The following is a 24,642-nucleotide window of genomic DNA, read 5'->3' on the forward strand; positions in this document are numbered from 1 at the left end:
GGGGAAAAATGAGTCTTCCTGAATCTCCACATCATTTGTCCAAATGTGGCTAAATTTTCCAATTTACATGTGGATAATTATCATAGTTCAAGTTGTAAGGCTGATTGTTTTTAGCTGTACAGACGGCAACTGTCTCAAGAACTTCCTGGAACAAAGCCCAGACACTAAATCTGGAAGGAAAAGTCAATTCTGTACATTTCTTGTTGTGTATCCAAGTGTTGTGACAATGAGGTAAATTAGTCTGAAAACTTCACAATACCTCTTTGTAACCCTGTTATGAAACTCATTGCATGACTTTGTTTTTGACGTCAAAAAAACATGCCTCAAGGTTTGTGTTCAATCCGAGGTGATCGATAAAGCAAACTGTTGCCTCAGCAAGAAAGGTTTTTTTGGGGGGGGGAGCCAGAAATAAATTCAGATACTGGATCCTGTGGTTGAAACACATGAAAGGCTCTCGAGTTCCTTAAAAGGTTTCCAGGGTTTTTACTTGGTTATTTTTGCCCAAACTATCTTGAGTGATTGAGTCATCATTTTTTGTTCAACCTGTGCCAAAGCCAATTCAAACTGTGGTTGGATTTGACCCTGTGCCAAACATCAGACCTGGGAAGTTGGCATCATTTTAGTGATCTAGAACCAAGCTACTAGAAAAATGCTGTGATGAATCAATTACCACAATCTCTCTCTCATCTGTTTGTCAGTTTATTTGTCAGTCAGGGTCTCAACAATCTGTCAATGCATCTACACATCACTGTATAGTCAGCGGTATACCTTATCTTTCCATCTATCCATCAAACTTTGCCATCGTACTAAAGGTCGTTTTACAGCATCTACTGTACAGTATTTTTTTCCTTTGACCTCACTTGACCAGGATGGTCTGTTGGGATCTAAATCTGTCCTGTGGGCGGGTAAAGGCCAATTATCAGACACACACAGACACCGATAATGGGGAAAATGCAGAATATCGGCCCTGATAATTGGCCAGGCCGATAATTGGTCTATGCCCTATGCCCTATGTTAAGTATAATACTCTTTGCCTGAAAAGTGGATTTTTGACTCCTTCAAGATCGATCGTGATCTAAAATCATCACATTGCCCACCTCTATGTCACATACACCAACAAGGACACCATGATAACCCCAACTATAATCCCAATTCTGATCATGTCACCAGGAAGGAGGGTGATTAATCGTGTAAAAAGAGCTTGAAGAAAGAAAAAAAAAAGCAGCAAAATGAACATAACCACATGAAAAACAGAAATGAAGGAAAAGCTGCAACATTTCCATAAATGTGTATAGCCAAAACAGATCTATCCATTGGACAGAGCGATAACTGGTCGATCCCTAATGTTAAGTATACTGCAATCTCTATTTTAAGTAAATTGTGGACTTCTTACGACCACTCATTATCTAAAATTGTCCAATTGCCCACCCTTAAGTCACATACACAAACATGGACACCATGACAACCGTAATTCTGACCATGTCACCAGGAAGAAGTGATTAAATGTGTAAAAAGGGCTTGAAAAGAAGCAGAAAAAGCAACATAACCACGTGAAAAACTGAAAGTAAAGGAAAAATTGCACTATTTCCACAAATGTCTAGACCCAAAATGGATCCGTCCATCCATCCATCCAACCATCCATCCGTCCGTCCATCCGTCCATCAGTTCAGATATAAAAAGCCCAGCTCAGTCATGACTAGGCCTCTTCCTCTCAGCAGCACTGAGGGCCATTGTTGAAGCTTCATTAATGCACAAATTAACCTCCCTTTACTTTCTCTCCCTCTCTCTGCAACAGTTTATCTGCAGTGTGGTTATGTTGTCATCACAGTCTGCGTCCCATCATATTCATGCCTCCTCCCTCCCCCTCCCTCCCCCATTCGCTTTTGTGTCTCTCCCCCTCTATTTGTCCTCCCATTTGTTCTCCCTCTTTACTGTTCACCTCTTTCTCTATCTCCAATGGCTCACCGGCAGCGGGTCTGTGAGTGGTTATCAGAGAAAATTACGCTTCTGCTGCAAACAAATAGCTCCTTTTTTCGGGGTCTTCTCCTGTTGTATTCTGTGCAGAAAGGACGACGGAAAAGTGGCTCGAGTGAAATCTGCCTGCTCCTGGCCCTGAAGAATGCACCTCCATTAAGGATTCAGGGGAGAGTTAGCCACCGGACAGCTGGGCCTAATGGCATGGCAAGGCTAATGCAGAGCTAGCACACACACTATACACAGATTAGAGCTTTTACACACACACAAAAACCTTTAATATCACAGGCTATTGACTGATGGCAATGAGCATATTTTCAGCAAAATAGGAATCAGAAGAGCAAGACCCAGATAACCACTGAATTTTAAATGTCCTGACCTAAAAACACCAAGTATCAATATCTTAAAGCTCCCCCAAATCTTATCTTTGATTGTCTACAATGCAGCTAATTAGAGACAGAGGGCTGATTAAAAGGGTCGAACTTGCCGACAGGCCTGATTCCAGCTTAACCAACACTCCAGCAGCTCAGTGATTACCCCCACAGACAAGACAAGGGAGTTTTGGGACTGCAGCCAACAGCAGCAAGGGACAAGACTCTCATCACAGACACTTCGGCTGGAATAGTCCATTTAGTCAAAACATACGGGTCAGTTAAAGATATTTACAATCATGCTGATGAGAAGCAAGGAGTCAAGGCTATGCATGGCAGGTTTACACCGAGGTATTTTTCCCCAGGGCTCAAAAAACCAACAAGTAAGACCTGACCCAAGGTTTTCCTTTAGAGGAACTGTGTTACCCACTTTCGACCAAAGTGAGCCAAGTGCTGGTTCTGGGTTGGTTCAACCTGCAAACCTTTTAAGAACTGGTTTGCTTTTCCACAACCATCAGAGACACTGTGGCGTCACATCATTCAGTCACTGTCTACGTCTCCAATTTCCCAGCATTGCTTGCAACGACTATGGCAGACTACACCGACTCTTTACAAGTGTTGCTCCTGGATATGGATGCCTACATTGGCATCCAAACATGACTGGTTCTCGGCCCACTGTTGCTTTGATTTGGCATCCATAGTGAAAATCCTTTGTTTATTCTCCCCTGGACAAGCCAGAACACGCTACACCAGCTCTGGCTTTTAGAAACGGTGGTCATAAGTTGTTTTATTTGGTCACGATAACCCCAGCCCCTGACATCAGCAGTTCTTTGTTCAAGACCAGCAAAGCGTTGGTGCCACTCTTTGGCTGTCGAAACACAAACGACTGATTTGAACCAGCATCTGAACCACCTTGGTCAAAAAGGGGTGTCAGCAAAGGGACCACAGTCTAAATTAACCCTAACCCACCAAAAAGTTCCTGCTTGTGACAGATGGACCTGTGCGCACTGACATTGTATAGTTACAAGCAATAATTATGTGTAGAAACAGCCACAACAATATCTGAAATAACCCTTTACACAATATTTAATTCAAATCAAATTACCACAAACAGGGAGGGGCAGAAAATACCCAAAGCATTTCACTCAACGAAGTGAGTCGAGGTGACACAGGTGTGAAGGGAGGTAGGGCGAGGATGAGGTAACTCACAGGGGACAGTGCGGAGGTAGAGGTTGTCCCGGATGATCTGCTGCAGCTCGTGGTCCACCGAGCCTTTCTGGAAGCGCAGGTTGAGGTAGTGGCGCAGCTCCTTGTCTATCACGCCCCCTGGAGGAACACAAAGGGCAGGAGTGAGTAATCAGAACGAGACCTATTACATCAAATCAATCACTCTGACATGAGGGGCTGTAAACATGTTCTCCTGATGAACTAAAGAAATGGCTTGAGGGAAACAGAAACCTAAAGAAATGGGGACAGCTTGATGCATTACCAGAAGAAAACAACACACTGCTTCACTGGCTCTGTTTTTCTGTGCAATTTTCCAAACTTGAAGAAGCTGAAAACACTGCAGCGACAAATGACCCAGAAATCACTGAAAAGCAAACAATTTGAATTTGCTAAATCCCCACAAACAAACACAGCCGAGCGCTAATGAACACACTCTGCCCTCTCTAGGATTCAGCATCTGTCAAGTGCAGACGCCGATTGTTGGAGGTGCTGATGGGAACACGTGTGGAGAAATGTCTACATATAAATCACCTGCCGACTCCCCCAGGGGGCTGTTTCTACCTCCATCCTCCGCTCACCTGAGAAAAAAACCCTCCACACCCTCCCTCCCCCTCCGCCTCCTCTCCGCCTCTCTAGCTCTACCAGTTGTGTGTGAATGGACTCCCACTTTAAACCAGTAAATCATGCTGGCTCAGCAGATTAAAAGAAAAAAGAAAAAAGTGATGGAGATGGAGATGGTGGGAGCAACAGAAGAGAGATGGAAGGCAAGGGCAAATCCCACGGGGGAGTAGAAAGGGGGAGCGAGCTAAAACAAGCATCAGTTCCACCCCCAACAAATACTCCATCTATCTGCTCTCACAATCACATCTCAAATGGAGGCAGGACAGGACGGATGAGAGTGGGAGGAGGAGGAGGAGGAAGGGGGGGGGAAGCTCACTGACGTTACTTAAGGGATTCCTCATGGTGCCGCTTTAACCAACACACTTGTCGTTCTTGTTGCTCTTCTGCGTGGAAGTAAAGCAGCACGGAGGCGGACGAAGGCTGAGAAGACATTCGTCTAACCTTCAACACCCTCTGTAAAGCAGCAACTTGGCGCAATGCCACATAGCATTTAGCCCCCCCCTCCTCTTCCCATCCTCCTCCTCCTCATCTCCTTTCCCCCCCCCCCCCCCCTTGCTGTGATCCTGAAGCTGTGACATCCAAGCATGATACGCCGGAGATCGCACATGACAGCGGGGCACACATGTGCCAGCAGACGCATGTGAACACGCAAAACGACTAGAAAAGCGTTTGGAGGAGGAGGATGTAATCGCAGGGAATATAATGAGCGCCACATTAATTCAAGAATAACCTAGTTTGGAAGTTTTCTGTCATATTGGAGGGATGTATTATTTAGCACGCTCTGGTTCTTCAGTCGTGTGTTCTCACACAACACACACACATCAACACACACACACACAAATCCATTAGAGCTGAACTAATTCACAGAGCGCTGCATTATAATCGTGCAAACCTGAATTAAAGACACCGGCTCCATCAAGACCCGGAGCTGCACGACCAGCCAATTTACATTTGCATGAGAAAAGGAGCCGAGCCGACGAATCTGCATACTGAAAAGGTGAGCGGACTCGGAAATCACACGCACGCGCACACACAAATTAAAACACACTAAATGGCACCTCTTGTGTGGACAGCGGTTGTGCAGCCAGTATAGAGTCAGAGTCCTCTTTTCCACAGGTTTTTTTGTGATGCAAATAATCTCCGCCGGAGGGAAAATCTTGCGCTGGATCTTTCCTGCCGGAATCCCCCGCCCCCGTGCCGTCCTAGTCCCTCAGGTCCCCCAACTCTGTCTCTGTTTAAGCCAATCTATCCAGCCAGCCGGGGATCCGAATCACCTCTCTCTGCACTCCACGGCGGAGAGATGAAACGAGGGGAAAAAAGCGCTGAAGGATGAGTGACTGAGAGCGACCGAGGCAAGGAGAGAGTGTGTGAGAGAGAGCGGGAAAGAGAAGGCGATTGGGGGGGGGAAGAAGTGTGTGTGTGAGAAAGAGAGAGAGAGAGTGTGTGTGTTGCTGCAACTGAGTGAGGGAGAGAGAGACGGTTGAAGCGCGGCTCAGGCTGTGGGGACCTTTCGCACTGAGATCCCTCTTTCTATTGGATCCCTCCAGATTCTCAGGTCCTACAATGCCCCCCATCTGCAGCACGGGGCACTACATCTGCCTCTCTCTGATTAAAAAGACATCCCCTGCTCACATCACCCCACCACCACCACCACCACTCACTCACTCACGGCTTATAGCATCCACATGGCCTGGATCTGACCTTCTTCCAACGCCAAACAACCACGTGGTGAGACTAAACATTATGTGTCAGTGTCGTCTGACTAATTACGTTTCTGTTTGTTTACCGACATCAGTGTCGTCTGGTGACAAATCTTACAGTTAATCTCTTTCTCTTTTACTCATTTTGCTTTTGTTAATGACATATATTTGCGTGCTTGTATGCACATTCTCAAGCACATAACCAATGCTCGACTTTAAAGACAGCTACATCGAAATACAACCATCCAATGTCACATTTTATGGGTGTAATATCAGGCTTCAGGGCAAGGCGTCTTCACATTTTGGATTTAAATGGCATGTTGGATTAACACCGGGTTTTCTTCTCTTCCCTCACAGTCATGTCCTTATCAAGGTCTAATGATGCTTTCCTGGTCCTACAGATCAACAGGTGTGTTTATTAGTGTTATTTTTTTTCATTCTGGGTGTTATTTTTATTGTTATCCTTGTTGATACTGTTATGTGCACTACGCGCAACAGATGAAAATTAGCATTGTGCTAAATCTGGTGCATTACATTTTTTGTACACTGTCCCTGTTTAAATAAACCAATAAAGAGGAATCAGTTAGCATTTTTGTACAACCGGTTCCCTGATCTCAAAGTCAGTGGGTATTTTTATTGGGTTTTTGGTTAGGTCCCTGAAATAAGGTCTGTAGTTAACACAGCTTAAACAGACAGTATAAAATATGTCAGTTAATACCCCACCTGGGAATTTTAAAGGTTTCAGGTGTCTTAAAAACGGTGGTTGCTAACAAGTGGCTAAATGAGACTACAGAGGTTGTCGGGGACATTAAACGCCATCATGCCGAACACGGAAACTCATTTATTCACTGGTTCAAGGCAGACTTTGTTCGTAGAATGGCCAATTTATAGTAAAGTGTGTATAGTATAGTCTGGTAATTAGCTTAGTGGTGGTGACGTGGAAGTCTTGTGACCGTGATGTAATTTGGTTATAGCTTCATGTTAGCTTTTTACTTCTGATGATTGCAGGAAAGGCTCAAGAGTTAATCTGTGAAGGTTATCTTGCTGAACAAAACATGCAAGTATCATGAACTTGTGTTTGCGATGTTAACTTCCGGGTTAGCCTACAAAAAATATGCGCAGCACTCTTGTTCACAGATCGATAAGATTCAGTCAACTTTTGTTTTAATGTTGATTTTATGTTGATCGACTGAACAACTAATTAATTAATCTTCTCAGACTACATGTCGCCTTCAGAGCTCAAGAAATAAATCCGAATGAGGGTTTCTTTCACTGGAACTGAGCAGCAGTTAGAACTCACACTGGTGAGAGCAGCTCTCCTCAATATGGCCCAATATCTGGCCATGTTTCCAAAAATAGATTCTGAGAGGCGTGTGTGTGTGTGTGTGTGTGTGTGTGTGTGTGTGCGCGCATACAGCAGTGCAGGAGTCCAATTGTTGCAGCGGCTGCGCAGGTCTGGAGTCAGTGAGGTGTACGAGGGTGAAAGAGGTCATTTAAACAGATGTGATGTTCTCTCTCGTTTTTCTCTTGAGGTTTTTTCCCCATCAGTTTTTTTGCAGCTCTGTCATGACACGACATGATATGTGACGCTGCCGGCAGGGAAATGGGTATGACAGAGACAGCATGGGGGGGGGGGAATAGAGAAGAAAAAGGAGACTGAGGGAGGCTGTGGATTGACAGCAGCGCAGGAACATCAACTACCTGGTTCCTGGAACATGACAGTACCAAAAGTATGGTCAATTAAAGCATTTATTCCCATTATTGAGTCATTTTTTCCTTTTTGACTTTGAGAAAACACGTTTAAAAAAAAAAAAGGTGTTATTAAATGACTCATTCCTGCAGGAGGAGCCTTTTTTAACATGTTTAGAGACACGTGCAGCCATGATAACAGTTTCCTTAACAGATGGGTGAATGAAAATTGTTTTTTGCTATGCAGAGGAAGAGAATCCACCATTTAAGCACAGCAGGTGTCATGTAAATCCCCTGGGAGGCCTGGAGAGGGAAAGAACAGCCTGTGGAGAGTCAAAAAACAAGAGAGCAGCTGGTTCCTCCGGGGGATAGAGGTGCTGTAACAGCTAACTGCCTCGTACCCAGGCACAAACTAGAGGAGCTCACAGAGGAGCGCTGACTACCGCCGCAACTGGTGAACACTCAACCCTTTAAGAGATGGCAGCTCGAAACACATGTTCCTCGTATTCACTCGCTCTAATCACTGCAGAATTATGTTTGTGTGTGTGATGAATTATTCATGGTTTATTGACTGGAGTCTGCAGTTGAAAACTAAGCTTTGCAGCGGATAATAATTCATTTACAATATCATAGTTTTTAGCCATGCTAGTGGTACGTCTCTCTAGGGATGGATGTCAGTCCATCACTTGGGTCAAGACTGAAATATCTCAGAGAGCACTGGATGGACCATCATGAATTTTTTATTTACCCGACTAGCAGCAGGTTAAACTTTTCGCTAATGCTGGAAACGTATATCTCAAAGATCTACTTGACATTACAGATCCATTTGCACGGCTGTAGATTCTTGTTATCCTAAATTAAACAGAATTAATTGCTTGGAGAGGCCGGCAGACCACCACCAAGACCAGATGTACACACAACTCTGCGAGCGTAACCTCTACAGTTTTCAAAAGTGAAAAATAATGATTAATAAAAGTATTCCTGTGATATGAATCTGCTCCAAAACTTAATGGGTTCCTTCTTGGCTTGCTACACCCATCCACCAACTTTCATAAAAAATCATGCCGGTAGGTTTTCTGTAATCCTGCTGACAAACAAACAATCCGACCAGAAAACATAACCATCATGGCAGATAATAACCAACCTATGGCCGCCATGAATCCAATGGAGTATAAGCCAGAGAATTAAATTTAAAAAAAGTGATCATAACAGTCCCCTTTAATTAAATGAAGCCTAATTAAATATCAAACTCGACAGCCCTGGATGCTTTTAATTTTAAAACAACCATAGCTGCTTAACCATAATTTAAGATCAGATCTGCATCAAATTATACTCAATCATAGATACCAGCCACCTAAATACACCTGATTGTTTTCATTAGGATCCAGGCATTATTCGCTGACTAATTACTGAAAATGTTGAAAAAAGGGCCCTATCTCGCTATGTTGAAGAAAGTAAGAACATCTGTGGAGTGGAAATACATTCAGGAGTTCTTGTGTAATCCTGCTGACAAATCAACCAACCAAAAAACAAACAGACACCAGTGAAAACATAACCTCCTTGGCGAATGTAATTGATCTCTGCATCAGAAACTGATTATTAAAAAGATGCATTACGTTGCAACACTGGATGATTTACTACAGTGGAGAGAGCAGACTTGTTTGCATAGTGTGTGCATGCAGAGAGAGCTGACAAGGAGCTCAGTTTTGAAGCCTGCAACGTCACCATGATGGACATAAATGCAGAATACAAACGCATACAAAACACACTCGCAGTCTCAAACAAAGACTTCAGCAGCCGAGTCTTCAAAGTCTCCTGCAGAAGTCTGAAAACTTTCTCCTTTATCTGGAAAAATCCGGCGTGGAGGGTGTGCTGCTGACAGTCAGTCAGAGCTTGGAGCGCCGTCATCAGAGCCGCGCTGACAATATTTATCACACCCCGCTCTGAGGGCACCCGTCGGCAGTCACATATGTAGCATTATCACACTGTGCGTATATGCGTGTGTGTGTGTGAGCATGAAAGTCAGAGGGAGCTCCAGCAGACAGCTGTTTGGATAATCAGACTAATTAAAAGATCAGGATGGGCTTAAAACCTTGCCAGTTTAACCAGACACACACTGCGCTCTGTTGATTAGTCTTCAATGAACATGTATGATGCCAACTCTGTGGTGAAAGTGCTGGAATCTGTAAACACCAACTGGCTTTCAGACGGGTTTACACACACACAGAAACACACACGAAGACTAAAAATTTGTATTTTGATTCTACATAGTTTGGTTGATGTGACAGAAGTATGTATTGACTTTTCTTTTGCTCACCATCACATAAAATGTTTGCTAAGTTTAGGCAAAACTAACTCAAATTAGGGTTTTAGTAGTTAAGCTGAGAATGAATGGAAAATATTGGTTTTGGATGTTTTAGCTCCAATTTTAGATCCAGTTTGTAAGAAATTCCCAACTCGTCAAATATTGACTCTTTGGGATGGCGGCCGAGCCCGCCTACAATCCAAAAGCATCAGTTTTTAACGAGTTGGGCATGAGAATGATTGCAAACAATAGCAAACTTGTGTAACTCGCTCTAGTAACTGAAAATGTTTACTGAATCTGTCTCTTTAAAATCTCTACACAGAATTAAAAAAAATTGCCTTTTTCGAAATTTGCCAGAATTGAAGCACAAACCAGCCTCATAAAAACACCATCACAGTCCCTCTAGCTCTCAATATCCCACAGGTGATTACGTAGCGATACCTTCTGTCGCTTTATGCTGACCATCCCCAGCTCTCCCATTGCCATGGAAATTCACTCAGCCCACCAGCTGCCTGCATGAACGTGAGCGTGTCTCCTGACAGGGAGATCTCGTCCATTTTATCCTGGGAATGGGGCCCTGATGGTGCTGCTCGAGCAGGACATGGAATATATCCTTCGCGTGTCGCCTTCCGGTGGACCACGCTAAGCTGTGAATTGATGGGGAACAGCATGGGAGAGCAGACTGGTCACATTTCCGAACCTGCCTCACATTCAAACACATATGGCTCCATTTATACCTATCAAAATGTGATCTGTGTCCAGATTTGCTTTTGTTGGAAAAGGCCCAATCCAATCACACTTTCTGAGGTTATGCCTGCATGAAATATTGTTTTCTGTCTTGTGTAATCTCATTTTTTACAGGTGAATATGTTTGCTGATGAGGTTCATTACAGGTTTCTGCATGTCTTCACATCTGTATTTAGTGTTTTTGCCGGTGACACAAAAAATTGGCTGAACTCCCTTTAAACCCGGTTTTGCATAAAAGCGTGTGATTTCACAAGGTGCTCTACCTCCAGTGAGCTAACTCATTTGCATGCATGTACACTATTTGGCGAGCACCAGCTGCGATTCCAAGCACAGAGCTGAACGAACACTGACCACCTACTGCAGCACTAATGAGAGAATGCCCACAGATGGAGTCTGCGTGTAGTAGGAATGACAATGTCGATTTATTATGCGAGTGATCATACCTCAAACCTCAGTTGTTTTTTTTTTTACTCTGGTGAGATATTCAGATGCAGATCACATTTTAATACCAGATCCCCAAAGGTACAGTGAGCGTCTCAAATCAATATTTCATAGTATACACATTAGTTTGTTTAACACATTCGTAATATTTATATCCATTGAAGCCAAAACTGTAAAAAAAATCAGCTGTGCCTTCCTCTGATAATCTGAACCTGTGGTATATAAAATGCTCAATATATCAGTGCCCAAGGGCGGATGCCTGAAGAACATAAATCCACACAGCATGGTATTTATCAATATGAGCTGGGATATGTGCCATAGGTTGGGTGAAGCTGTATACAAATGCTAAATGATGTGCTGACCCGTCATTGGCCTCCACAGCTGGCATCAGACTGCACCGTCATAAATCAAAAGAACCATCAAACAGGTAACACCATTTTTTCTGTGTCCCTGTGCTAAGCTACATTTAAGCTTCTGAACCTCTGAATCCAGCCCTTTGCCCAAGCGAGGGGAGCTAAATTTGGCTGCCCACACTGGCTTGACTGTCAGTTTTACTTAGAAGCCACTGGCTGGCTGCTAAGTACTCCAGCGTTAGGCTCTGTCTCCAGGTATGTCACCCACGAAAAAAAAAGGCTTGTTTTTACTCCTCAAAGAAAGAGCAGGAAGAGCATATGGGGCATGATTTGGGGAAATGTGGAAGTGAATCAAAGGTTGCACCAAACATGAGTCCTGTCATATCCCTGTACTCCAGCTGGTTTCACATAGTTAATCAAATCAATCACCAGTGACCCTGGTTTGGGTGGAAGACTCCTTTACCCATTAAAATCTCAGTATCAGATATTGCATTTGTGAGTCACGACTGGTCACGACTGGCGGGAATGGTCATTTTTGCATCATCATATTTATTTTTATTCAAGATGATGTGACATTTGTTGGGGTCTGAATCAAACAGACATGTTTTCTTACATCTGGAGAACAAGACTTGTCGGCCAAACCACAAGACTTGCAGCTTCATGCAGTTTTGATATTGCACTTGGCCATGTTTGCAATTTCGACTGTATTTCCATTAATTGTGTGGCCCTGGTGCAAAGAATAAAGAGTTTCTTGAAAGTTTTTTTGGGGACAGCTTCTGCTAAATTAAGGGTTTCTCCTGCATTATTCAAAGATAGGAAGATGTCGGCGAGTTGGCTTCTCTCAACTCTAAATATCAAAGTATCCTAATGACCTGTCAGTCACACATTAGTGCCCTGGGATGATCCATTTCACATACTTGGACAATCTCATTCTGTGATGAAACACCCTCACAACTGTTTGAAAGCCAACGCCTCAAAACAGGAAATGAAGATCATAAAATGTGAGTGAAAAATAGCATGGGGCAATTAACACCTCTTTACTTACACATGCACTATGTTGAGTTTTTAGAGCCTCTCAGTTTGCCTGTGAGGCCTAAATTAACACATTGTTGTTTCAGTGGAAGGATCTGCCCCTAATCTGCCCAAAGTACTGCATAATGCCACCTACCTAAGCTTTTACTGTAACTGCTTTACAGCAGTCCAGATATTACTGCTGCATGGCCAGCCAATAACGCATCAAAAATAATTAAACTCCAACGCCAGTCACTGTTCGAATTCAGCCGTGTAATGACAGTCATCCAACTCGTCTCCCTCTTTGTCGATTCATTTCCCTCACCTTCTTTAACATTCTCCTATTTCAGGCTATTTTCTCCCTACTCTCATTTTCCTTGTTTCTATATTCGTAGAAGAAACAAATAATCCTCAAATGAGGTTATTTATTTATTCATTTGTAGTGTCAGCAGTTTCAAGGAGCTAGAAGGGCTTTGTTTTTCCTGATACAGCTGGTGTGAATGGGTTTAGATTGACAACACAGAATGGGTATTTGAGTCCTTCAATCGCATACAATGCATGTATGACATGCACAAGTAGGCCACTTGTCAGCGCACGACATAGTAGGCTGGGATTTAGCTGCGAGGAGAGAAAGAGTCCAGTCACAGCAGCACTTAAGGACATTTTTCTGGTGAAGAGAATTAATTTTGCAGGAACAAAGTAAATTTGTGCAAATCTTTGGAGTCAAGTATGAATTTGGTGAACTTTGGCACAAGAATATGCACCGTTCACCAACAGGAAACCATCTTGATAGTGATGGAGGAAGTTATCATAGCTTATTAGATGTGTTGCACCATTACTTTTATCCTCATTCTGCTGGTTGGTAGGCTTCAAAACCTTCAAAACAGACGTACGGTTCACTGAATGTTTTCAGGTAAGAATCTAAAGCAGGATAAAAGTGTTTCTCGTGAATTCCTTGTGCAAACTTATTTCACATTAGCAGTCAATTTAGCTAGTTTGCCAAGTGATAGTTAGCTAGCTCAGGGAAGTGCTAGCGTCCTGGACTTAAGGGCTTGGTCAGAACAACATTTATGACAGAATAAAATGTTTACTTTTCAAAACTTCACTGAGAGAGGCAAAGAAAATGTGTGTGCCGCTTTCACAGTTGAGTTTGGTGAACTTTGACATGCAGATTAAGGTGTGAAGACTGAGTGGAGGGCAGTGGATATGGCATCCTCTGTGGATCAGTTGGTTCTTAAAGCATACTGGTGAGGGTCCAAGCTGGCAGGGTTGTTATCTTAATGTGCTGGAGAACCAGTTAATCAAAACACTTCATCGGTGTGGGGGTTGTACACCATCTTGACAGTACCAACAGTGCTTTGAGAGAATTAAGAGAACGGGTGAGTGCAAAATGGAGGAAGCGAGCATATTAGCTATACGGCACCATCAAGTTTTAATTAACTTCTATGACAAATGAGAAGCAATTGCATTAGAGCTTTCCTCTTTGTACTCATTTCCTAGCCACTGCACAACCCACATGTAGTCACAGTGTCACCAAGTATCTAGTCATCATTTCGTGAAGATGCTTAAATGAATTTCTGGTGCGACTGGGCACTAAGGAGAAAACCAGAGGAAAGGATGCTACAGAAGAATGCATTGAGCGTTAAGGAGGAAATGAGAGAGTCAATAAAGATAAAGTGATTTCAAAAGGGGGATACAGGCTGCCGTGGGTGTGCCCTTCCAGTGAGGATTCAAAAGCAGGGAGACATTGTCAGCAGAGCGAGCACATCGAAGCTGCTCCCATACGACGGCTTTGATGTCCAAGAGAGTGTGAAATAGCCTCACTTTGGTCGACTGGTGGAGCAGCGCACTCAGACTCAACATGCTAATGTCACCGTGCCAGTAGCTCAGCCAGGAGGAAAACTCCCCTCCCTTAACATGACGAGGATCCATCTCCTGTCATCTCCTGTCAAACTGTCGCCTCAAAAGCATGTCATTTGCCTGCAACAACCGCGACACAAAGAGATTCATCTCTGCTGAGAGACTTTCAGGCGTGTGCAGTGGACGGACTGGTAAAAAGGCCAAGCGCACAAACTCGGTGGTTAACAATCTGGTTGCCGTGACAACACTATTACTCCTATCATAGCAAAGACAGCACTAAGATTCCCAGTGAAGCAAATCTCACACAATGTTATAATTAATGTCATGTACTCCCTTTTTGTACATCTGGTTACAGCATGTCTATTTCATTAGAACAAAGACTACACGCAGAGATACAGAAATGGAAACGTCGGCACAAGTTAGATTACAAACCGGTTCCACTGGTGTTGCTCCATCTATGTCATATGGTTTGTTGATCTGATTGGTTGAAGTAATCCCGTGATAGATGTCGATGACAGATGTTTCACCCAATAATCTGCCAAGGACGATTTACCAGATGGTTCTATGCAACAAGCCATCTGGCACATCAGGTCAGAACATCGCAATTTTTCTCAACAAAATTGCAATTGCGATTTACACTGCTTTTTGTCCTTGTAATTATGATTTACATCCTCCGAGGGTTTTATCAAATCAGTCAGTTAAAGAAAAATCAACTTCTCAGTTAACTTGTCTTGTTCTCTAGAAGAAACAGCATAAAAATATATTTTGTGGCCAGGCCTAAACAGTGCGGGCACTGACATTAAGAGAGTTTATTAGCTGGACAACAGCCAATCAAGCGTTTGATTTTGTCTCACAAAATCAACATTAACTTCTTCTTCTTCTGTATACGTACTGAATGGTCCATTGATTGGCTTATTATAATAAGCAAAACTGACAGTCGCTGACTAAAAGTTTGAACTCCTACACCATGTAATTGTTAAGAGTTTATTCAGTTTTATTACAACTTGGGTGTTATCTTTGTGCTTTAGTGACCATTTCTATCAGATACGGTAAGACACTGTACTTGCTAAGATAATTGGTGAGGTTAAAAAAAGAAAAGGTCAGACGTGCAAGAAACACAAGCAGTCAGAAATGTTTTACACAGAAGGTTTTTGGGTCTGCTCACTTTCACATTTACCTCCAACGGAAGTAGTTTAGATAATTGAGCTAAACTCATATTTACAATCTGTTATCTGATCATCTGATCTGTAGGTTCTTTCCCAGGTCAAAGCATTTATTTGGTGCATTCAGTGTTAAAACTAAGAGAATAGACCCAAATTGTAACAAATTGGAATTATCCTTGGGATTAAAGCTAATTAAAATGTGGTTCTTGTGACTTGAAAATCGTACTTTTTCAAATGGTGCAGTATTGATTTAAAAACAATTACTTTCAGACCTACAGTCAGAAAGAGGAGGAGAAATCTCGCACACAATATCCCCCCAAATGATCGTGAATCACTTGATCCTTCCAGATTTTATTTCCCTGCAAGACTCAAACACATGGCCTTGTTGATGGTGTTTCACATTACCATCTCACTGAGGCTGACCATTGATGTGACGTGTCTAGTTGAACTGAGTGATGGCTGAGTCAGAGTGACCCCAACACAATTGCATTAAACCAGGGCATATTTATATCAATGGGTCCGTAGCTAATAGCCGAGCCATAATGGCCGCCACCGGGCTTACTCCTACACATTGTCACTGTCACAGCACAGTTCTCATTACACCTTGCTGGGGCCAATTTAATTGAACTAACCCAATCAGAGCCCAGGAGCGCTCCGGTCTGCTGAGCTCCACAGCGCCGGTAATAGAAGCTGATGGAAGAAAGATTAAAATGTTGCTGCTGAATCACGCTTTGCATATCCCACATTCCCTGCTATATTTATTTGCGCTGGCAAAGATGAATTATGGGAAATCATACGGTGGCCGTGTAAGCCGCTCATGTAGCTTCCTGAGAGCAAACAGAGCTGAGGATATTCTATGTAAATGTTTCCTTAGCAAGTGTAATGGGGTAAAGTGGTGCATGTGCAAAGTGAGCTGTTGAATATTCCTTTTCAATTATGTTTTAATGAACTGTGACAATGTGGGGCTCAGAGGGGAAATGTCGATGAAATATTTGCTTGAAATTTAATTTTAAAGTGGAGGAACTGCAGGAAGGCTGCACAGGGAGATGTTGGCTGTCTTTACACACACACACACAAACAAACAAACACACACTCGGAGTAATACATCAAGGCTTCCTCTCTTCACACACTGACTCAGGTCTAGTGATTTACTAGTTCTTTCTCATTGACTCACACTCAAACACGCGCACACACACCTCGTCACAACCTGCGCTGTCAAAATAGCCGCTGCGCACGGCCAATCACGGCACACTTCAAAGGCCTTTTCGCCCAATTGCATTTGGCAGCCCGGCTCGAGATCACAGCTTAAGAGAGCAAAGCGGAGAACTGTTCTCGAGTTAACATCCCTCAGCAGAACGCCTTTAATGGATAAACCAATACATCGCAAGAAAAATGGAGATTGCCCCAGAGAGTTCACAGACAAACATACAAACATAAGCAGTACATACACAAACAGCCGACGCAAGCGTGCACCCTCTGGATAAGAACATTTAGAGTGGAGCACAGAGTGGAAGCTGCCGTGTGCATAGATCATCTGAGGTAATCAAACTCCAAGAGGGACCCTTGTCAGGTCAGATCTCAACAGGATTTCAACATGAATCCGTCTAAAGCTCTCCACTGTTGTACGGGGACCACTCGACAAGCAGTCATTTTCGGTGTGCAGAGCAAGTTTTGGGAGGGAAATGTGTTCAGAAGACTGAATGCCTACAGTGCATTATTAAGCACTCAGTATCTGGGACATAGTCCTAAGTAAAAGGTCATCTGCATAGTTTGAAGATGCATCATGCAAATCAACTGCTTCACATTTGCATACAGATGAAACTATGTTCAGTTTTAACCTGGCTACGGATGCTTCGGACATACTTCCACACAGTTTTTGTGATTTCAGTGGCAAAAAAAACTTAAAGGTGCGCTGATATTTAAAAAAAAAATTAACAATGGGTCAAATTTCTATGTTTAATGTGAAGGATTATGTGATATATGTGAACTTAGCACAGCTCAAGAGGCAGATAATGTCATCAGGAGTTGGTGGAGGTCATCGAAGCACGGATGGTTCGATCCTCAGTTCAGCCTCCATGTCTAAATGTCCTTGGACAAAATCGGATGCCAAATTGCTTCAATGGCTGGTGAATCTGTATGTGAGAGTGTCTGAATGGGCGAGTGTAGAAATATTGCAAGTGGGACTTCCTTAGTTACAACTGTATCTCTCTTGTTGAAGAGGTTAGCACCTTGCATGGCCTCAAAATGAATGTGTAAGAATGGGTGAATGTAGCATCTGTTGTAAAGCTTTTTGAGTTGTCAGTACTGTATAAATACAGTCCATTTACCGTTTAAATAGATAAAACTCAACATTTTGAACCCTTTAAGACCTGTATGTAACCTGTATGCCTGTAAATTGAGTGTCCACCTTTTCAGGACTACTTGCTCCCTCTGAGAATCCGATCAGACTCACACATTTGTGACCGGATAGCCTTTGAAGCATGTACCCATGTAAGGAAAGCTACTACTTGCTCATCCAGGTCAGCCCTCTCAGCTCAGTCACAAGGGTGCAACCGGTCAACCATTTCAAATTCTCCCATGTCAACCCCCCTGGAACCACCCTCATCACAGGCTGCCCATGGCTGTCTGCACTGGATTCAAAGCACTGGTGCTGGCACACATAAAAGGCTGCTAAAAAAGCTGCAGTCCATAACTCAAAGCCACGGTCCAACTATGCCCTCAGCCCAATAAAGACACACTACTCTGAGTATCTTCTCTCTGAAGCTGGGAATAACAAAGTTTTCTTCTAACAAATAATTACATTCCCTCAGGGCCTTTCTTAGAGCTTCTTTTATTTCCGACCCAGCAGATGGACTATTGGTCTATCATCTCAGTACATGGTGGACTTTTTATTACTGCCTCCAACCTGACATTTATGTTATTTTCATTAATGCCATTTGGCAATTTTGTCACCTGGCCTTTACTACGCAGTAGGAGCAGAGGAATGTAAATGGAAGCAGCAATATCCTGATGCCGGATTTACACATTTGAAAGTAAAATAGAAAAAGAGGAAATGGAGGCAGGTTTTTTTTAAAGGTCCAATTTGTGTGAATTCCCGAACTCGTCAAATACTGACGCTTTTAGATGGCGGCTGACCCGACCCACAATCCCAAAGCATCAGTATTTGACGAGTTGGGAATGAGACTCAAAATACTAAGACTTTAAAATCTAAAGCTGGATTTGCAAAGATCAGCTAGATGCTGCTACAGCGTTGGCTATATCAGAAATAGAGAGTATATTTAATTGAAAGAAGCTTTCATTCCTCTGTCGACTGACTTCGGCAGGGGTTTGATTTACCCTTAGTGCTTGGTGGCAGCACTCTCTTTCTGGGGATCTGATTGGTTGAAGGTATTCTTCGATAGATGGTGATAAAAGATGATTCATCTAAACATCTGCCAAGTATTTTGTGAAAGTACCTGCCCTTTTCCAAATGGTGTCTTTCCCAGATGATTCATTGGGACTAAAATTACATTTCTTGTAAAAATTCCAGGGTCTAAATATACAGATCATGGCTGTGGATCCATAAGAGACAAAAAAAAGTACAACTACATTAAGCAAGCAAACACCATCCATGTGATCACAGTTCATCGTGCTGTTTTTTTCCCCCAGTTATGGCTTTGCAAAGCACCTCATTGATTTTTCTTGCACGTGAGAAGAGGGTAATTACAATCTCAGCGGCGGTTAGCTCCATGCGTTCATCTGGAGGTAACAATAAAAGACTGATCACCACTATTTGTGTCAGCGTCAGTAACAAATATGTCAGAGAAGTTTTTATCCCCCGATCTTGAGGTAAATTTCCGTTCTGCTAAAGGATCAGCACAGGAAACTGACCTTAGACTCAGCTGGTAAAAAGAGAAAACAGTGTTGTTCCATCACTGATCTATACCCCCCATTAGCCATCTATGGCTCCCTAAAGTGCTTGTTTTTGCTCTAGCGGGAGAGGACATTTAGGGCAAACAGCACTCGACATAAAGGCTTTCATGAGATGAGGAGACAGGACCTCTCTACAGGGCTACTTTCAAAGCTCATCTTTGATTTGAGATCTTCTTTTCATGTTCACAATCTGCTTTGATGCTGAACAGCGGAGGCATGGTGAAGGCGATTGGTGAAGGCAAAGGGAATGCTTTGGTTTTGGCAGCAAAACATGGAGCTGATGGTAAAAAGTAAGTGTTAAAGGGGACATATTATGAAACTCACTTTTCCAGTGATTGAAGACGTACATTAGAGTGCCTAATGATCCAGAAACTGTTAAATAAGCTGCGTAGTCAGTTTGTATATGGGCTGCCTGGGTCAGAAAACCTGGGATTTAACAAGCCGTTCGGTTTCTGGCCTACTTGTTACAGTACATGAAGTTGAGGTTCATTTGAATAACCCACCCAATCTTCACCCATGGCTTGAGAGCTACCACTGCCACGGTCTGCCGGTTCTTTTAACCGAAGCAGTTGACATGCTAGCAGTTTGTCGAAGGTAAGAGTTCACCACAGGTCCTCTGTTGTTGGATGCACAGACCAGCACAAATCACTACATTGGGCCCCAGCCTGAGAGGACATAAGAACTGAGTGGATTAAGTTTATTTATGACAGAAACGTCCCCATAACAACTGGAAAATTCTTGTGAGCGGGATCCATTTTACTTCGGAAGACCAGTACAAAGCTAAGAGGTAAAAAAAAAAAAAACAGGAAACTGCTCTGTTGTTGGCAGAAAGAATTATTGAATCTGAATTCTCCCATCTGGGAATGTCCCCAGTGAATTAACTTTATGTTAAAGTTAGCTTTGTTGTCGTACAAAGCCTGTTTTGCTCAAGGATCCTCGCCCGTATGTAAATATAATATAATAACATAAAACCATTACAAAGCTGTAATGTTGGTGGTCTGCTTGGAAGTGAGGCTGAGGCTAATACGAATCATATTTCCTTCTTTAACATGTGCAGTGGTTCTGGCTCAGGCCTGTGTGAGCTGACCAATCAGAGCAGATTGAGCTTTTCAGGAATGGAGCCTTAAAGAGACAGGAACTAAAACAAAGGGTTTCAGACACGGAGAGAATACAGGTGGTGGTGAGTGGACAGTATGAGAAAACAGGTGGGTTTTTTGAACAGTGGAGCACGTTGAGCTTTTGTAAAGTATGAACCTGAAAATGAGCATATTTTTCCTTCAGGCATACAATGAAGCAGCTACATCTGCACCAAATGTTGCAGACTCAGAAACAACAATAGTAAAATCAGATTAGGCTCGAGCCATTTTGGACCTGCAGGAGTTTTTCCTCACACATAACCGCCAGATTGTGACTAATTGAGCCATTTGTCTACTTTCCTCAACCTGCAAAAAACTCACAAGGTTTTTACAGCACACGTACAATGTGATGCATCACTCACAGTCACCCACTGAGCTGAGTCAGACGGACCATGATGCATCTCTCCTTACCAGTAATGGTTAGACTATTTCAAAAACAGTGGCCTCGTTAAATATGTGGCCTTTGCGTCATATCGCGGCTTGTTCGATCAATCAGGATCAAGATGTTGACAATACTCAAAAAGGCATTTTGTCCCAGATAGCAAGACATCTGCAGGATTTTAGTGGTCTTAAGCAGCCTTTGGTTAAGTTCTTTGTCGGCATGCTGCTCAGATTGCTGCCTTGTAATTATTATTTGATCCTTTTAATCTTTTAATATAACCTCTCAATTTTGTGTTTTCCAGTCAGCCTTTTCAAGGATCTGCTGATTTTCTCCATGCTACGTAATTGTAAATTGACTATCTTTGGGATTTGGACTGTTGGCCAAGCTATGCGAACTCATCACTTTGGACTCTGGAAACTTGTAATTAACAGTTTAATATATGATGAAACTAATACTTAGTTGCAGCACTTGAGATGTAAGCCAGAAAAAAAGCATGTTTGCGTGTTTAAGGTTCAGTTTTTCTTTTCTTTTCCAGGCATTACTTGGGGATATTCCACCTGTCATGTCCCATCACTGTTGCCTGCTGGTTCACGTAGTTCAAGTAGCTGAAGGCTGCAGAGGACTCAAACTTCCACAGACAACTCCATCAACTGGTTTGCCGACATCTCCCTCTGAAAAAAAAAAACTTCTTTATCCTCCTCTCGCGGTCTCAGGCAGGGACACAAATTCATGCAGTCTTGCCGAGACACCCCATGCTGGCTGTGGCTGCAGCTCTGGCCCCGATCGCCCCGAGGGCCAAGTGGAAACACACAGCATGACATGCGATTGAGTCTCCAGCTCAGAGCCCTCCACAGACATGACTTCTTGCTCCACAGTTCATCAGCATCACTGTCGAGCCCATGTGATATTACTTCCAGTGTCTGGGCCAGTGAGCTGCCAGAAATTGACCTCTGACCTCTTTGAATTTGTCTCTTCTTCAGAAATGTTTACAGCTGGAGCGCTGCGTCACTTTCAGTTAGAAATAAAATGAAGCCCAAACTGCCAGATAACAAATTGAGCCGCCTCATTGAGAACACCTTCAGCCTTGAAATCTCTTCTTCTGTGAATCTGATTATATCTTTGCTCTGTCCTCCTCCTCCTCTTCCTCCTCTCCCCGTTTCACCCCCACCCCACCATGTCATAACAAGAGTGGTGTCGGCACAGAACTCTGGAGAGGGAGAGGTTCATCAGCAAATGGCTCCCTAAAACCCAATCTCATTTATATGCAGATGAAATAAATATTGATGTGCTGCCACACTCTTGTCGTGTTTTGCCTAATTGATGCCAGCGTTCTTGCATCGCTCGTGCAAGGTATGTCTATTGGCAAGAGCCTTGCTCGGCAAAATGACTCGTCGCAGACAAAACAGAGCTCATAGCAGGCGCTAAAAGTGAGCGGACAGACGGCACTACACAGCCGGCTGTTACAAAGCAAACAAATGAAGTGAAGGGCCATACGGATGAGAGAGAGAGAGACTGGCGGAGATTATTATTTGTGTGTGGGTGCGTGGGGAATACAGATATCAACTCTTGTCATCCTATATGTACGAAGCATGTTTGCAAATAATAGCTTCAAGGCTGCATCTAACGTTTCTTTCTTTAGTGTAATACATGGTGCACCTAAGTTATGTGCTGGTGCCCCTAAATGAAGAAGTTATTGGCGTTAAGCTCAACACCAGTGTGCAGCCTCACCGAGCCATTAGTATGGCTGTAAACTCTAAGGTCTTAGAGATAAATTACTGAAAATGAATCAACTGATTAAAACTTTTTACAGTTTATCTTCTTTTAGTCGACAAACAATTAATCAGCTAATCGTTTCAGTAGTAAATGCACTGATTTTCATAAGGCAAATTAATGATCGCAATGAACGATAACTTGCAAATTTCCCATTATTCTTCATTTCGCCACATCGCTTTGATTACTGTCTTCATCAAATTGAGTTAACCATCTCATTATTCAATGGACCGTGGCTGCCTCGCTTTAATGTGTCTTCCAATCAGGCATGTGATCAAATCTCTACCGATCTGCAGGTGATTGTCATTAGCTTAAGGACCTGAAGGAATTTTGTCAAGCACACAACAATTAAGGAAAAGCGTTAATTAGCTTGACACTAGCTGGCTGCTGTCTTGAGCATAAACCGAGTAAATACATTTCAAGTGCAGGATGGCAAGTGGGGGGAGAACGTATGCTCTTGTTTGGACTTGTATTAAGAGGTTTAACGTACACTCAAGTGCCAGAGGAAGAAAAAAGCTATAGAAAACCCCAGCAAAATGGAGAGAGAGAGCACAGCCATTGTATTGGGATCAGTCCTCTGAGCTGTCACAATATTGTTGCCTCAGTGCCACACACTCCGCCGCAGTACAAATCTTTTTCAGCAGGAGCGAAAAAATGTCTCCTGACGTGAAAATGCCCAAAAGCTGCCATTTGTGAAAGTCACTGGCATAATGAGGATGAGCTATGCAGGCTGAGCGTCATTCTGTTTTAATAAGCTGTAACCTACTACAATGCCTTTTATCTCTTAACCTGCTCCGAACGAGACATTTGCGAAAATCCATCAGGGAGCTGTGTGTATACGCTTAGATGATTTAGTCAACCGCAGGAAAATTAATGAGCAAATACATTCAATAATGAATCATTTAAAAAAAAGGTTGCCTGCAGTCGTCTCACAGACCAATACACGTGTGCTTATGTTTAGTTAGAGGCCTGAAAGATGTGTTGAATCTATTTTCTTTCTCATAAAACATTTGCAAAGCTGATTGTTTAAAATATTTCAAAATCTGCATGGTTAACATCAGCTACAAGTCTTCTTCACTGACTTTTTTTGACACTGTCACATGGCAGATGACACTTTTGCCTCTTAGAACGTCACATTGTGTTTTCTTCTGGCATTTTAGACTTAAAAATTAATTGATAATTAAAACAATAGTTGGTTGCCGCCTCAGCTGCTTTCCCAGGTTGTTGATGAAGGTTCTCAGTCATCCAGGTCATGGTAAATCTAGGAGCTGTATCGTAGGCAACTGGACTTGGACGTCTTCAAGAAACTGAAGAGTCCAGTTGCAGGTTATGTTGACCACTCCTTTTAGGTGAGGGTTATGACTCAACAGTCCATATTTCACTGCAAAATCTGTAAAAAATATGCGCTTTTTGGCAGCGATTCTTGCAATCATTCAGTGCCCTAAATAAAGCAGTATAAAATGAGTGACACTCGGATTAGCTTCTAGCTACTGATCAGATAAATAAAACACAGATCTAAAATTTTGATAACTGGGGATAATGGGCACCCAGTAGAAAGTGTGCTGTTATGTTGAGAATCCAGAGTTGTCTAGTGCTGTGCTCCAGCAGTGAGCTGTGCAGAGGGAGAGAGCCTGCAGCCCTAGTCCTATTTTCAGCTTCAGTGGACAGAGAAGAGGAGAGAGCCAGGCCAACTCAGGGCAGACAGGATCAACCCGAGCCCCGTTTAACCCTACACACTCCACTTCGAACACGTACGCACACAAAGTGGCCTCGTTCAAACCACCGATGCTCGTACGCAAGGTGAAATGCATTATGGTAATGGGGGTGGCAAGGCGTAGATATGTGGCCGCGGTCAAGACGGAGGAGGAATACAGTATATAGTGTTTCTGAAAAGAGTCAAGTGAGCGGATAAGACGCTCACTGATATCATATTCACACACAATTCAAACAATATTTGTTCATTTTTTATATGTCTACATG

The 24,642-nt window shown here is 43.0% G+C and overlaps 1 protein-coding gene across 6 annotated transcripts in view; it reads right to left on the minus strand.

Moving 5' to 3' along the window:
- magi2a (membrane associated guanylate kinase, WW and PDZ domain containing 2a) overlaps positions 1–24,642 on the minus strand; it is a 236,973-nt gene that overhangs the window by 166,177 nt on the left and 46,154 nt on the right. For all 6 annotated transcript variants that reach the window (XM_073480363.1, XM_073480362.1, XM_073480361.1 and 3 more), the window contains exon 2: positions 3,555–3,671. In XM_073480363.1, coding sequence (XP_073336464.1) covers positions 3,555–3,671 — 117 coding nt within the window. The remainder of the gene's footprint in view (positions 1–3,554; positions 3,672–24,642) is intronic.

Source organism: Pagrus major, chromosome 14 (assembly GCF_040436345.1).
Source record: "Pagrus major chromosome 14, Pma_NU_1.0".
Classification (NCBI taxonomy): Eukaryota; Metazoa; Chordata; class Actinopteri; order Spariformes; family Sparidae; genus Pagrus; species Pagrus major.